Raw genomic sequence first — 17,156 nt, 5'->3', positions numbered from 1 at the left:
AGATCACAAGTTTTTAAAGTCTTTTTTTCTTTCTTAAACTTCATGCCAAGTCAAACTACCTCATCTAAATTGAAATGGAAGGAGTACTTGTTATTACCTTACAAGTTATCCGTGTAAATAATTTTTTTTTTTTTTACCTTCAGCTTATAGAACTTAAACTCCTCGAATATAGACGATAGTTTCTCATTATAGAGGGGTGTAGCTGCTGGCTAGTGGTGAGGGGCAACAATGAGATTAAAGTTAATTCTTTCCTCTCTTTATGCAACATTACACACATTTATCTCATTTTGTTTCTACGTCATCAGGTGAAGGTATTCTTCCATTGCCTTTAATGAGTATCACGATAATTAATTTTTTTTTTTTTTAAAAGGCAATTCGATGAGCTTGTGTAAATGGAAATTATTAGTTTTATTTTTTAAATTTTATATACATGAGGGAAAAGGGGGACAGAAAGGGGAGGAGGAATACTTAGTAGCGGATTTGAACCTCCACCTACTTGGTGAAAAGTTGTGCAGTATAAAGTAACATGGTGGTTATACATTAAAGAAGTGAGGATTCATATAGCCGACCCTACTTATTTAGAACCGAGGCTTAGTTGTTATTGTTGTAGTAGTGGTGGTGGTTATTTACTGCTTGTGTTGGCTGTTATCAGAATGTCAACAGGGTTCATCAATAGCTGAAGTTAGACTTTGATTGCAAAACAGAGATTTCTTTGCAAATTCGTGTAGGGCAAAGTGTGAGATTTAAAAATACCTAATTTGTCTTAAAAGGAAAGTTATCTGGCATTGGAATGAAAATGGAGCTGAATAGAGTGGAATTAATATATAGGATTCATATAACCGACAATTAGCTTATTTATCTGTTGTGTCAAGGTTTAAAATTGATCTTTGTCCCTAGTTCTCTGCCTCTCTCTCCTTACCTCTATTGGTGAGACAAGCACAAAAATTGTCAGTTCAATTCATCCTAATCTTATCAGCAGATGTATAACTGAAATTCATAGTTTGTTAAGTTCGTAACTCAGTAGTATAAAGACATATGGACTAAGTACTTAAATCTATTAAGATATTTATTGTATTGTTCAAGTAATTAGTTAGAGTTAGTTAATGTCACTATTAGAGTTAGTTAATTCATTGTTAGAATTAGTTGTTGCCAGCTGTACAAGTACATATGTATATATACTCAATGAGGTATCAGAAAAAGCTCTCGAGCTTCTTTTCATCATTTTCCTGTTCTTCTTCTCCATTTTCTTCGTTCATCTCTAGAAGCTTCTTCACCTGCCATGGTAGATATGGCTGAGCTCAATTGCTCTGTTTTCAGCAACGATCTTTACATGGTATCAGAGCGAGGTTAATCTCGTATATCGTCTTCATTTCTATCTTCTTGTTTCATTTCCTTTGTTTTTGATTCCATCAGATATTTTGAGTTTAGCCCTAATTTCGATCTTTCGTCTCATTTACTTGATGTCGAAATCTGTAATAGTTGAGAATAGAAAATCCTTCTGTTTTCTCCCTCAATTACATTTTGTTATGGATGTCACTGATCAAGACAATTCAACCGGAGTGGAAACTACCGCCACCGTCACTCCGACGGGCACCTGATTTGATCATAGTGATCCTCTGTACCTCCACCCGTATGATAATCCAGGAGCTATGCTAGTTTCAACTGCATTTGATTCTTCTACTTCTCCAGTTCCAACTTCTCTTCCTATCACTTCTGCACTATCTCCACCATATTCACCTCCACTCATTGATTCTTCACTAGTACATCATCTTCTCACACTCCTGAGAAGATCACAGAGGGAACACAAAACTCCTGTATATCTAAAAGACTATGTCCACAAAATCAGCAACACTAATAAACACTCTTTTTCTCTCAGTACTTTGTTTTCTAAATGCCACCACATAGCCATGAATCAATAAATCCTAATAGTCAGGCTTTGGTAAACAGTATTTGCAATGTTAGTGAGCCATCTTCTTTTGAGGAAGCTGTTGTCAGCCCTGCTTGGCAAGCAGCCATGATTCAAGAATTTGAAGCTCTTTATGCTAACAATACCTGGAATTTAGTACCTCTTCCATCTGATAAGAAAGCAATAGGTTGTAGATGGGTCTACAAAATAAAACACAGGTGTGATGGCACAATAGAGAGTTATAAAGCCAAGCTAGTTGTGAAGGGCTATACTCAACTAGAAGGTGTAGATGTCACAATAACATTTTCTCTTGTGGTGAAGATGACCACAGTGAGAACCTTGATTGCAGTAGTAGTAAAGAACAATTGGGCAATGTTCCAATTGGATGTAAACAATGTTTTCTCCGTGGGGATTTACATGAAGATGTGTATATGCAAATCTCACCAGGCCTTATGGTGGAGGATAAGTCAGTAGTTTGCAAGTTAAATAAGTCTTTATATGGGATCAAACAAGCTAGTAAACAATGGTATGAGAAACTAACTGAGGCCTTGTGTTCTAAAGGTTTTAGTCACTCATTAAATGACTATTCATTATTTCACAAACAACATAGAGATTCAGTGGTTTATGTGGCAGTTTATGTAGATGACATCTTGGTCACAGGGACATTTCTGGAGGAAATACTACATTGAAAACCTTTCTTCATGACAAGTTCAAGATAAAAGGACTTAGGTAATTTGCACTACTTCTTAGGCCTAGAAGTACTGTACAAGCCTGATGGTGTGATCATTTCCCAAAGAAAATTTGTTTTGTACTTATTGAAAGAGTACAATTGTTTGGAATATACTGCTTTTAGCTCCCCACTTGATCCTAATGAAAAACTTAAAGCCAAGGAGGGTAAACCTTTGGATGATCCAACCTTTTACAGGAAACAAATAGGGAAGTTAAACTTTCTTACCAATACTAGATTGGACATAGGTTTTGGGATTCAACATTTAAGCCAATTCATGCAAGATCCTAGAGAGCCTCACTTGAAGGTTGCTTACCATCTCTTGAGGTATCTCAAGGGTGATCCTACATTAGAAGTCCTTATGTCCAAATCTGACGATTGGACTGTTAGAGCCTTCTATGACTCGGATTGGGCCTCCTGTCCAGACATAAGAAGATCTGTAAGTGGGTACATTGTTTTGCTGGAAAATAGTCCACTCAGCTGGAAGTCCAAGAAGCAGGAAGTTGTTTCTTTATCTTTAGCAGAGGCAGAGTATAGGTCACTTAGAAAGGTAGTTGGTGAACTGGTGTGGCTAAGCAGACTTTTGGTTGAACTGAGAGTTTCCTCTATACACCCCATTCCAATATTCTGTGATAGTTTGTCAGCCTTGCACATAGCTAAAATCCTGTGTTTCACGAGCGTACCAAACACATCGAGGTTAACTGCCATTTTGTGAGAAAACAACTGCAAGAGGGCCTTATTTCATTGCATCACATTGCAACTGATCAATAACTTGCGGATATTCTTACCAAGGCTTTAACAGGTGTCAAACATTCAGGTGTTTTAGCCAAGTTGGCAGTGTTTCCACCACCTCCAACTTGAGGGGGGTATTGAGATATTTATTGTATTGTTCAAGTAATTAATTAGAGTTAGTTAATTCATTATTAGAATTAGTTGTTGCCAGCTGTACAAGTACATGTGTATATATACTCTATGAGGTATCAGAAAAAGCTCTCGAGCTTCTTTTCATCATTTTCCTATTCTTCTTCTCCATTTTCTTCGTTCAGCTCTAGAAGCTTCTTCACCTACCATGGTAGACATGGCTGAGCTCAATTGCTCTGTTTTTAGCAACGATCTTTACAAAATCCAAAGCTGGTTATGGTTACTTTGACAGAAAAGGACTGATTTTGCTCGATTTTGCAGGTGTTGAATTAAGTCATTCGAAAAATCTGCTCAATTTTGCAGGGGTGAAGACTGTTTTGTCCTTGCACAACATTCTCAAATATCGCATCAGTAGCCAACGAGAAGCCAATATGTCAGGAAATTTAATGCTTTCTCTTTTTCCCTGTTCAGTAGTCAGTTTATTATCATGTCAAACTGAATATTAAGTCCAAATAACGGCAACTTAATCTTTTTATATTTGCAGCTTCTGCAGAAGCTTGTAATGAACTGTTGGCTTATTCTTTATTGTATGCTGTTGCTATACATGTTGTATCAAAAAGAAGCTCCGCAGAATGGTCAACATTAAGGTTTGCCTCTTGGTCATGTCACATCATTTCTGAGGTGTGATAAACATGTTGATATCAGTAATCGCTAGAAGAATATTTGTATCCCCTGTCCAGCCTTGGGCTATACCTGCACTTTCCAAGATCTGGGGTATAAGCTTGACCATTTTAAGTTTTTCTTCAGTAAATGTTCTAGCTAATGCCTAAACTTTAAACTTAAGTCCAACTTTTCTCAATATGCTTTTTCAGGGAGGCTTTGTCGATGACTTGTCTTCACATTTTCTGTGTTGTTGCTTTGCACTAGTCCAAAAACAAAGGGAGGTGCAGAATAGGAAATTTTCTGGTGCCTCTTCTTTACATATTAGTAGTTAGATTTTCTTAATTTCTTAATGTGAATCCTATTGTGCTAATGGTCGTTAAAATTGAATTCTATGCACAGGCCTTCTGAAAACCAACACAAGGCCTCCACTGTCCCATCACATGAAATCCTAAGCTCACTCAGATTATATGGACATTACTTCACTCAATTTTACATTGTTTAGTCCTCTCTAATTGAAATTGGATGTATATTTCTATGTATACCTTCCTCAGTGTGCACAACTTATCTGATCTTTTTATTTCTCTTGATTTTCTATTGTTGTTCCATTGGGGGCCGCATTTAGTATATCGTGGTACAGAACAACATTGACAAATACTTGCTATTAGGATTCACACCACAAAATTCTTCTTCATTTAAGCCCCGATTTTTAGTAACAGGATATTCCAATCAAATCAACAAAAGGATAAAAGATAAATACATGCTACCATAGATCCTTCACCAAGTCTTCTTTGCTCAGAAAATTAAACACACATTGAGCTTTGTTTTCAGCTTGCTCCCTCAATTTCGGAGAAAAATTGATTACCCCCAGAAAGTGAAAAAAGGAAATGAAACAAATTAAGACACCCCAATACAATACCTTATAAAAAAAAAACACCCCAATACAATAAATGAACGGCCTGAGCCTGTGAAATAAATGTTTAACAAGCAACAAATAGAAATTTAGCCAGTGTCATCATCTAGTAAATCTGCAATCCAGCCTAACTTCTGGTCCATTACCATTTATGCTACTCATCTTGATCATAGAATTGGCAAATGCTTTAAAGAACTCATCCTGAGAGCCAGCATACCTTGAAACTAGTCTTTTGGTCCTTGTAGTAGCGAGCAAAGATTCATCAGAAGAGAAAAGGCTCTTTCCATTCAGTAGAAGCTTATAGTAGGCGTTGTCGAATAAAGTTGTAGTAGAATCCATAGTGGCACCTGCATTTCTGACCTTGTTGTGCATGGGGCAAACATTCTGCAGACGGGCTGCAAATGATGTTTGTAGTGTTGGATCAATGTCGTGATTATTGTCGAACTTGTGGATTCTGTTTTGGAAGGAAGAACAATGAGAGAATCCAAGAGTGTGCCCTCCTGTTAACAAGAAAAAAAATTATCTTTAATTTGTTAAAGTTAATTGGTATGATGATAACATGAGTTGAGCTTAAATGGAGAAGTGAAGATTCATATAATCGATCCCAACTTTTTTGAGAATGAGGCATAGTTGTTGTTGTAATTTGTTAAAATAGAAAAATCTTGATACGTATAATCAGTCTAGGAGATATACTATATTTTTCTTTAGCCAAGAAGAGACAAAGAGAGACGGATCTAGAATTTCAAATCATGAGGCGGTCCGAGCCCGCTACTATTTTATGATAGTGAATACAAGATTTAAAAAAAATATTTATATACTTACCCGAAAGCGCAACCAAATCATCCAAAGAAAGGCCTCTTTGGACGAAGTTTTGTTGCAGTTGAGAAATGTTGAATGTGGGAGAAGGTAATTGTCGGGTTTCAGTGGCTTTGGAGATTCTTCCATCTTTTCTACCTTTTGGCACATCCCAAGTAGGACCTCCGGACTGACACAAGATGACCAATAAATAATTTCACGTCCTCTATCAAAAACCTACCACTGATAAGAGATTTTTAATTGTTAAATTGAATATAGGACTTACAAGAGTAACAGCATCCCGAGCAGCGAGAGCCAAAATATCAGCACAAGAGACAACTCCAGGACACAAATCCTCGATTTGTTTCTTAACAGCGTCGATGACATAGAATGCGTGCAATGCAATATTAGGGGGGCCATCTTTCTCTGCTATGTTGTTTCTTGTGGAGTCTAGCAACACAGAGCCATCACAACCCTTTCATACACATACAAACATATATAATTAGTTAATTACTATGTATATAATTAGTGCATGTCATTAAGGGTAATGAGAAGTTCAAAGTTAAAATCACATACAGAAAGAAAAGCAGCACTCTTTTCGAAATTGACTAAAAAGGAAAGAGTATTACTCTTATATAACGGAACATGCACAGTGATTATCTAGAAACAAAGTAGAGAAGTGGAAAATTACTCTAACGAAACAATCATGGAAGTGCATCCTTAAAAGTGCAGCAGGAACTGTTTTGTCATTCAACATAGCTTTCTTCACGACTTTGGTGATAATCGACTCGGCCTTGGGACATGTATTGTCATAGTAATTGGAGCTCAGTGCGTTCACTGTACTGCTGGAAAACAACGCAAAAGCAAAGACTAGAGCAATAAGACATGATCTTGGTACTGCCATAATAACTACTTACGTTTGCCAAATTAAGCTCGTCTTTCTTTGTGCTTATTATAGACTTAACTTTGCTGTGAGACCTAAGGAACCATACAATGAGAATTTAAAGGGAAGTGATTGTAATAGATGCAGAAGACTACATATAGAGTTGTTACTGCAGTAGTAGTTATGTTTGTTAGCAAGTTTGGTCAGCTAGAAGCCTAGAACCATTAGAGTAATTTGGAATAGGAGTAGTTTGAAGTGAACCAATGATTACTGATTTTGGTTGCCACATAGAAACTAGTAAATATGCCATTGGTTGTTCAAGTACATGGGATCAGTAAGTCTGATGGATGAGTGGAGGCGAATCCAAGATTTTAATTTTATTAATACAGTATACTGTAGTATCTAGTGGTGGAGACATCCTTCTGGAGGTGGTGTCCAGACAGTTTGCCGATTTTTTTTACTAGATATATATACTACATAGTAATATGTAATAAATGGATAATATTTTTCTTAAATAAAATAATACTCCCTCTGCGCCATTTTACAGTGGTATCATTAGAAACTCTCATTTGGTAGCTCTTTTAGAAAATTATGTTTGCATGCAGTGGCCTTAAGTTAGTTAAATCGCTTCTATAAGTTAGGAACGAATTCTTGTTATCAGGTCACAAAAAGTGGAATAATAAGCTTCTGCTTAAAGCTAATTCCCTTTTAGGTTTGACTAGCAGTTGTAAAGTGAGACAAGCAAAATGAATGACCAACCTTTTCACTTACTTTAAAAGGGGAATGTTATTGTTGCAGTGATGGTTAGGGTTCAACTAATAAAGCATATATTGATTGATGACTTTCTTACTATTGTGGTTTTAATATTCGGAAAATTCTAATATCCCATGATCAAGTTTAGGAGCATATTTTGCCGGGCCATTGTGTAAGAGCTGTGAATTCTGTTTTTATGTTTCGCATGCCAACTACTTCTTATTGGTATTATTTATAATGCAAAGTCAAAGATTTCTTTTTGAAAATTTATTTACAACCAATAGCCATGAGTTTTTTTATTTTATAAGTGTCATATCTATTTCCAAGTGGCTTCTTGCATAAAACCTTGTGGCCAAATACTCTTAGATAATTAGTACATGGTAAGAATTTTTACATGTGGCATTGATTTAAAAGATTGTTTGACAAATGGCCTTGCTAAGCCAAGTGTCATTTTGCATGAGATGTGTTGTCATCTTGCATGAAAGAAAATTGACAAGTAAGTAAGACACTTATCATGAAACTAAACTCATTTTCATGCTATAATAGGATGATCATTAGTCATTATATTCACTCAAGTCTTAACCAAGAATTCATCTTGCTAATCCTTATTTTTTTTTCTATAACATTTTAATTTCTGTAACAGCTGCAGATTAATTCCTTCATCTGTAACTGTCCAACAACTTTGCCTATAAAAAACAGTCTTCTTTGTGAATTATCCAACATAGAAAATACTTTCATCTTCTCTTCTTTCCGGGCAACTGTTTTATGCAAATTCTAAACTTTCAGCCACGAGTGCACGTGTTTGGAGGTGCTGTGGAACCTTGGGGAGTGACCGGTCTTAACGATTTGCATCCAGTCGGGCCGAAATCGCTTTCAAGGCAATAGCTTGCCACGACACAGTATTTTTTATAAGTTGTTCTTCTTTCCTTCTTGTTCTTAGTCAATATTATCTACTCATTTTTCTTACATTTTGAAAACGATTTTACATATAATATTGACTAATGGCCACCACTTTGAACAAAACACTTCCTGATCTCTCAAAGCTTGAGCCTTTAAATGGAAACAATTATAAGCGTTGGTCCCATAAACTTTTAGTTATCTTTGAACAATTAGAAGTTGATTATGTTTTGTTTAACGATCCTCCTGCTAATATTGTTGATAATAATTCTAATGCTTTTAATATTATTGTTGCTGATGATGCTGCTAAATAGAAATTTGAAAAGGATTATAAAACTGTGAGAGGACATCTGCTTAACCATATGACTAACCCTCTCTTTGATTTGTTTATAAATTATAAATCTGCTAAAGTCATATGGGACAACTTGGGAAGAAATATGGTGTTGATGACGAGGGAAAAAAGAAGTATGTCGTTGGAAAGTGGATCAAGTTTCAAATGGTTGATGATAAGCCAATCATGGAACAGGTTCACGAGTATGAGAACTTGACTGCTGATATTTTGAACGAGGGCATGAAGATGTGTGAGATTCTTCAGGCCAATGTTCTACTTTAAAAGTTTCCACCTTCCGAGAGTGAATATAGGAATCAACTGAAACACAAGAAGAAAAACTTAACTCTTCAAGAACTGATCAATCACATGAGGACTGAGGAAGCAAACTATCTCAAAGATGAGGAGTCTGAACAGCTTAAGGATAAGATGAAATCTCTCTTTCTTAATTCTTCTAAATCTAACCTTATGAAATCTTCTAGTACTTTGTGTAAGATAGGTTTAAAGGAAAACAGAAAAAAGGACATGTGAAGAAACAGAATTACTTCAATAAGCCAAAGGGCCATATTCAAAAGTCGAAAGGACCTTGCTATGTCTGCGGCAAAATTGGTCACAAGGCTTTTCAGTGCAATCAGAGACAAGGACAAAGCTCAAAGAACGGAAGTAAAGCTCCAGCCCAAGCTAACCTTACTGAGGGTGGTGATGTCATTGTTGTTGTGGTTGTTGAGGCGAACATGGTGGCTAACAAGACTAATTGGATAGTGGACACATGCGTTTCAAGTCACCTTTGCGCTAATAAGGAGCTATTTCACGACTTTGAGGAATCTGCTGATGGCGAGTGTGTCTACATGGGTAACTCCACTACAGCTGGAGTTATGGGTAAAGGAAATATTCTCCTTAAGTTAATTTCTGAAAAAAAACCTTTGCCTTGAACAATGTTCTATATGCACCCTCCCTTCGTAGAAACTTAGTTTCTGGTGTGCTTCTCAAGAAAGCAGGTCTTAAATTTATTTTTGAATATGATAAAGTTTTTATTTCTCGTGGGGGAGACTTTGTTGGGAAGGGTTACCTAAGTGGGGGTTTATTTGTACTGAACATCGCTCAAGAGATTATTAATAATGTTAGTGCTTTCAATTCTGCTTATATTGCTGAGTCTATTGATTTGTGGCATGGTAGACTAGGTCATATTAATATTGCTTCTATTAAAAACCTTAGAAAAATAGAATTAATTCCTGCAGTTAATATTGATAATTTTTCTAAGTATCATATTTGTGTAGAAGCAAAACATACCAAAAAGCCTTTTGAGAATGTAATAGTAGAAAAATAGAATTGCTTGAACTAGTACATTCAAACTTAACAGATATCAAGAATATTGTTAGTAAGGGTGGAAAGAAATACTACATCACCTTTGTAGATGACTTTTCTAGATACACTAAGGTATATCTTCTTAAGTCAAAAGATGAGGCTGAAAGCATGTTTTTAAAATACAAGGCAGAAGTAGAGAATCAATTAGACAGAAAAATCAAGAGGCTTAGGTCTGACAGGGGTGGTGAATATAGTACTAATACTCTAGAAGCCTTTTGTGAGAAAAATAGTAGTATACATGAGGTTAGTGCTCCCTATATTCCCCAACAAAATGGTGTAGCCTAACGGAAAAATAGAACCCTTAAGGAAATGCTGAATTCTATGCTTTTGAGTTCAGGTTTATCTGATAATATGTGAGGGAGGGGGGAAGCTGTTTTATCTGCATGTTATGTTCTTAATAAAGTCCCTCATAAGAAGTCAGATAAAACCCTGTATGAGTTATGGAAAGTGTTTGCCCCTAACTCGAAAATTTTGAAAGTGTGGGGGTGTTTGGCTAAGGTTGGTCTACCTGATTTTAAACAAGTAACTGTTCGACCCAAGACTTTTGATGCTATTTTCATTGGTTATGCTCAAAATAGTGCTGCATATAGATTTATGTCTTTGAATGATAGTTCTATTTGTGAATTTAGAGATGCAGAATTTTTTGAGCAAGTTTTTCTATTGAAAAATAATGTGCCTAGTGATGTGCCTAATAATGCTTCTACATCTATTATGTTAATTCTCATATTGTGCCTTCTTCTAGTGTTACTGCTAATGAGCATGAAAATAAATTTAGAAGAAGTAAGAGGCATAGAATTGAAGCTAAATTTGGTCCTGAATTTATTACTACTTTCTTGACTGAAAATATTGATCTTGATATTTTGAGTGATGAATTAGTATCAATCTATTTAATAAAATAAGACCCTAAGACATACAGTGAAGCAATGAGGCCAATAGATGTTAGTTTTTGGAAAGAAGCCATTAAAAATGAATTAGACTCTATAGTTTCTAATCACACTTGAGACTTATCTGATTTGCCTAAAGGTTGTAAACCCATAAGTAGCAAGTGGATATTTAAGAAGAAATTGAGACCTGATGGTACAATTGAGAAATATAAGGCTAGACTTGTTATTAGGGGTTTTAACCAAAAAAAAGACATTGATTACTTTGACACTTATTCTTCTGTAACTAAGATAATGACTATTAGAACTCTTGCTACTTTAGCCGCTATTCATAATTTAGTGATACATCAAATGGATGTTAAAATAGCTTTCCTAAATGGTGATTTAAAGGAAGAGATCTATATGTCTCAGCCTGAGGAATTTGTGATCCAAGGACAAAAGAATAAAGTATGAAAATTAAGAAAGTTATTGTATGGTCTAATGCATGCACCTAAACAATGGTATGAAAATTTTAATAGCACATTAGTGCATCTGATACTTGTGTTTATTCCAAGATGATAGGATTAGATTTTGTTATTATATATTTGTATGTGGATGAATGGTTAATATTTGGCCCTAATGTGAATGTCGTTAATGAGACTAAAAAATTTTTGTCTTCTAAATTTGAAATAAAAAGGTATTGGAGAAGCATATATGATTTTAGGGGTTAAAATCAAAAGAACTTCAAATGGTTTTTCATAATTCTTTGATTAGAACTGGAAACACCCATGCATGCTTTTATTGTGGTAAAAATGGTCACAACACTAACCAATGCAGGAACAGAATCAAAACAGAAAGGGGCTCTAAAAATCCCAATAATCCGTCGCGTTTTTATTGTGGAAAACGTGGTCACACTTATAATCGTTGCAGGTTTAAGGACAACAAGAGATGGGTCTAGCGACCTAAATCCTCTAGTCAAGCTAACACTCAGAAATCTAACTATTCAGGACTCAAGCAGGCTTGGGTACCTAAAAACAAGTAACCTTGTTTTGCAGGAACACCGCAAGAAGAATCGAAAAGGAAAATGGTATCTTGACAGCGCGTGTTCCAGACATATGACTGGTGACAAACAATTATTCAAAACAGTCACCAAACTAGATGCAAGAACAGTTACCTTTGGAGATAAATCATTTGGAAATGTAATTGGAGTTGGAAACATTCCCCTAAGCTCAACATGTGATGTGGATGAAGTATACCTGGTTGATGAACTTGGTCACAATCTTCTCAGTATCAGTCAACTATGTGACAATGACTATGAGGTTCATTTTAAGAAACATGGCTAGTTTATAGAAGACGAATAAGGTAAAGTTATTCTTTCAGTTAATAGAGACTGGAATATATATACTATCAGTAATATAGATAGCCTTGGTAATCAAACTTATCTTACTTCTATGATTAATGATCCTTGGGTTTGGCAGAAAAAACTTGGACATGCTAGCATGCATACTATTCAAAAACTTTCTAAACACGATCTTGCCATTGGTGTTCCAAAACTAGATTTTCAAAAGATCATATTTTTTATGCATGTCAACTAGGAAAGCAAACTCATTCATCTTTCAAAATCAAAAACATTGTTTCTACTACTAAACCTCTTCAACTACTACATATGGATTTGTTTGTTCCAACTAGAACTGCTAGTATCGATGGTCGAAAATATGTTTTTGTTATTGTGGGTGATTTTTATCGATTTACGTGAGTTATTTTTCTAAGTTATAAAGATGAAGCTCTAAGGAATTTTGAATTTTTCTATAAGAAGGTTCGACGTGAAAAAGGATAATACATTTCTACTATTAGAAGTGATCACGGAGGAGAATTTGAAAGCAGAACTTTTGAAAACTTTTGCAATGACCAAGGAATCTCTCACAACTTCTCTTTGCCCAGGTTGCCTCAACATAATGGAGTGGTAGAACATAAAAATAGAACCTTATAGGACATGACAAGAACTATGATTGTGGAAAACTCTCTACCCCACCACTTCTGGGCCGAAGCTATGAGCACAACATGTCATATTATTAGCATGTGTTTGATTCGACCCATTCTTAAAAAGACTCCATATGAGATATTGAATGGTAAGAAACCCAACATCAGTTACTTTCACCCATTTGGATGCAAATACTTCATTCACAATAATGGAAAGGATAATCTGGGTAAGTTTGATCCAAAAAGTGATGAAGGTATATTTCTTGGATATTCTCCCTCAAGTATAGCATATAGAGTTTACAATAAAAGAACCTTATGCATTGAAGAATCAATTCATGTTATTTTTGTTAATACTAACCCTCGCTCAAGGGATGAAAAATTTCCTGAAGATGAGGAAATTTCTATTGTCCCTAAGTCTGTTGTTGTAGGAAATGACTGTCAAAATGAGTTAACTAGTCACCAGAATTAGTACATTGAGGAGCACATCCATGAATCTTCTTCAATAGAACAGTCGACTACTGAGTAAAGGGAACCAACCACGAACATCCCAAATGAATGGAAAAGTGAACCTGGATATCATCATAAATTCATTATCGGAAATCCACAGGAAGGAATCACTACCAGAAGATCTCAAAAGCTCAACTCTCACATGGCTATAATCTCTCAACTTGAGCCAAAGAAAGTGGATGAAACTGCTCGTAAAGGATTCAAACTATTTCAAATGGATGTAAAAAGTACCTTTCTAAATGGATACATCTTTGAAGAAGTTTATGTGAAGCAACCTCTTGGGTTTGTAAATGATACTCCCCTAGATCATGTATTCAAGTTGACTAAAGCTCTATACGGACTCAAGCAAGCTCCCCGAGCTTGGTATGAAAGATTAAGCTCCTTCCTTCTAAATCAAGATTTCAAACGAGGTAATATCGATACAACACTGTTTATTAAGCACTCAAATTCAGGTAATCTTATCACTCAAATTTATGTTGACGATATTATTTTTGGAAGTCATAACTCTGTACTATGTGAAGAATTCGCTCATACGATAAAAGGAGAATTTGAAATGAGCATGATAGGAGAGCTAACTTTTTTCTTGGATTGCAAATCAAACAGTCTCCCAAAGGGATCTTTATCAGCCAAATCAAGTACATCAAGGAACTTATAAAGAAGTTTGGCATGGAGAATGTTAAGTCCATTGGGACTCCAATGAGTCCAACAACTATGCCTGATGAAGATAACAATGGAAAACGCGTTGATGAAACATGTATAGAGGAATGATTGGATCGTTATTATATCTCACTGCTAGTTGACCAGATATAATATTTAGTGTGTGTAAATGTGAAAAGTTTCAGTCGGCTTCAAAGGAATCCCATCTTACCGCTGTTAAATACATTATTAGATACCTTATTAGGACCCTTGAATTAGGATTATGGTATTCTCATTCTAACAATTTTGTTTTAAAAGGATTTTTCAGATGCAGATTTTGCAGGTGATAAGATCGACATGAAAAGTACTAGTGGCACATGCCAACTGTTGGGAAATGCAATAGTTTCCTGGCATAGCAAGAAATAAAATTATGTTGCCTTGTCAACGACTAAAGCAGAATATTTAGCTGTTGGAAGTTGTTGTACACAAGTCCTTTGGATCATGCATCAACTTCTCGACTATGATTTATCTCTTACATCTACTCCTATATATTGTGATAATACTAGTGCTATATGTTTGTCAAAAAATTTTGTCAATCAATCTAGAGCAAAACATTTTGAAATCAAGTATCATTTTATCCGTGATCATGTTTCTAAAGGTGATATTGTATTATAATTCATTAGTACTGAATCTCAAATTGATGATATTTTTACAAAACCTTTTTTAGAAGAAAGATTTTGCTTACTGCGAAAAAAGATTGGCATTATGTCTATTTTGTGAATCAAATCTTTTGTATGTGTTTAAAATATTTTATTTTCTTTCTTATGTGTGCTTAACTGTTGAAGTATATTTACTTTGATGTAAGTGTAATTATTACACCTCCATCAGAACCGCCGAAAAATCTCCTCAGAAGAGTCACTTCCTTCTGAATCCGCCTTTTCTATTAACCAATGCAACCCTTCAACCTTCAAAACACTTAGATTAAAACCCTCTTGTCTCCCTTTCATTCATCATTCTCTCCAAACAGATTTCCTCACCATGGCGAAAAGAAACCTCTCATCCTCCACTGCTACCAGACGAAGCAGATGTTTTTAGAAAACCCACAATCCGGAAGAAACCGTAACCTAGAATCTTCCATCGACTCAGATTTTCTCAAAACCGACAATGCGGAAGAAACCGTAGACCTGGAATCTTCCATCGACTCAAATTTTCTCAAAACCGACAATGAAAGCATTGAATCTTTGGAGTACCTTCCCATTAGCCAAAAAAAGGCAGGAAAGAGGCCCATGGAGCAAACCCACAAAAAGCCTGCATGCAAGAAATGAAAAGTAGAGAGTATGAAATTTGGGCCAAAGGACAAATTAATCTTCTATGAACCAAGTGAGAAATCAAGGTTTGAGTCCTATAAGTCAAAATCTATGGCTTATGGACACCCTGTAAGTCTCTCTCTTATGAAAATCTGTACTGTGATGTGATTGCTAATTTTGATTTTCAATAACTTTCCTCTCTGTTCAATAGTATTGGGAACTCTGTGTATGAAGAACCTATGAGAATGTTCTTTGCTAATTTTTTTGTGAATGATAAAGATGATTTGGAGTCCATGGTTTTAGGCATTCAAATTTTTCTTGACTCTTATCCATGTGAGAAGATCTTTTATGATAAGTTTAACGGGTACGATGTTTTTATGCAAATTTCCTGGCCAAAAGACTTTGAAGTTTCCTTAGAAGAGGAAATAGCCTTCCTGTTTGATAATTCTCCTGACATTGGTCCAAAAAATCTAAAGTTTGAATACTGTGTTTTGGCCCACATGATAGCCACCACTTTACTTCCTAGAACCGGGTCCCTCAGCACCCTGTCTACCAGGGATATCTTTGTTCTTTACTGTCTTGTGAACAATAAAAGACTTGAATGGTTTGTATGGATTCGTCAGTCTATGCTCGAGAGTATCATGGACATATTCTCTACCGCTGCTTGTCCACCCTATGGCCTGCTAATCTCACATATTCTTAAAGTTATGAAGGTTGATTTGGCACCTTTCTCACCTCAAGTATATTACCAGTACCTATGATAAGATAGCCTTTTCTATGATGGGTTACACTTTAAGTAATGATGGATGGGTCAAGCGCGCTAAACTTGAAAGTGTTCCAATGCAGTTTGAAGCACCCACTGAACCACCAGAGTCTCAGTCGACCACCTCTCAAAATCTTCAGCAAATTCAGCAATATCTAGATAGGGTAAAACTCATGCTCATTGAGATGAAAGAACAGGTGGACAAGATCAGGGAAGTCACCAAGGAAACAGGTACAGATGTGGCCAAGCTTAGGATGGATATGGGAGCCACATGGAGACAAGGAATCAGGGCATTCAACTCCATAATAGCAAAGATGGACAAGCTCGTCAAGCTAGTCAATGATGTTGACACCTTTTTGCACCAAAGTGATCAACACCCTCAAGTACTTCCTGGGGAGAAATTAAGGCATGTTGTATGTGTTAAAAACAATTTTTTTTGTGTGCTTGCTTTTGTTCTGTAATTTATTTGTGCATTGGTCAGTATGAACCATCACTCTATGCCTCTGTTGAAGGCATTACTTATGTTGCCTGAACTAGTTTGCATATTATATGTATATTATTTCCTCTATTATGTATCCTTGGTTTGTATTTTCTTTCCGTTTTAATTGATGTGAAAGGGGGAGAACATTATGGAGAGTAGAGTAAATAAACTCAGGAGGAGCATGTATCTCAAGAAACAACTCAGGGGGAGCAGGCATCTCAAGTTATATGAAAGGGAAGTATACTTGTTTACTCTCTCTTTATTGTCATCATAAAAAAGGGAGAGATTGTTACATCTAAGTTTTAATGATGACAATTGTGCAAAGCTAAATCCTATCTACTTTGATTGCAAGAATCAAGGCACTACCAATGGCATCAACAAATGGAAATAAGATCGAAGAAAATTTGATGATGCTAAATCAAAGGAAGTCAAGCCAACAAAAAGGAAACCTAATCAGTCTCGCTATCTCAGTCTCAATCAAAGGACATCGAGAATGTCTAACAAGGAAGCATATCAAGTGCAACTTGAGAATAC

The 17,156-nt window shown here is 35.7% G+C and overlaps 1 protein-coding gene across 1 annotated transcript; it reads right to left on the bottom strand.

Moving 5' to 3' along the window:
- Positions 1-4,824: 4,824 nt before the first annotated feature.
- LOC107810411 (peroxidase 64-like) lies at positions 4,825-6,854 on the bottom strand. Its single transcript, XM_016635190.2, has 4 exons — positions 6,554-6,854; positions 6,149-6,337; positions 5,890-6,052; positions 4,825-5,567 (listed from the first exon to the last, which is right to left on the bottom strand). The coding sequence occupies exons 1-4, from the start codon at positions 6,764-6,766 to the stop codon at positions 5,170-5,172; spliced, it is 963 nt and encodes a 320-aa protein (XP_016490676.1). The 5' UTR covers positions 6,767-6,854; the 3' UTR covers positions 4,825-5,169.
- Positions 6,855-17,156: the final 10,302 nt, after the last annotated feature.

The sequence above is a fragment of the Nicotiana tabacum genome, chromosome 20 (genome assembly GCF_000715075.1).
Source record: "Nicotiana tabacum cultivar K326 chromosome 20, ASM71507v2, whole genome shotgun sequence".
NCBI classification, from domain to species: domain Eukaryota; kingdom Viridiplantae; phylum Streptophyta; class Magnoliopsida; order Solanales; family Solanaceae; genus Nicotiana; species Nicotiana tabacum.
Note: the sequence above shows the minus strand (reverse complement) of the source record. Positions and strands in the feature narration are given on the sequence as shown.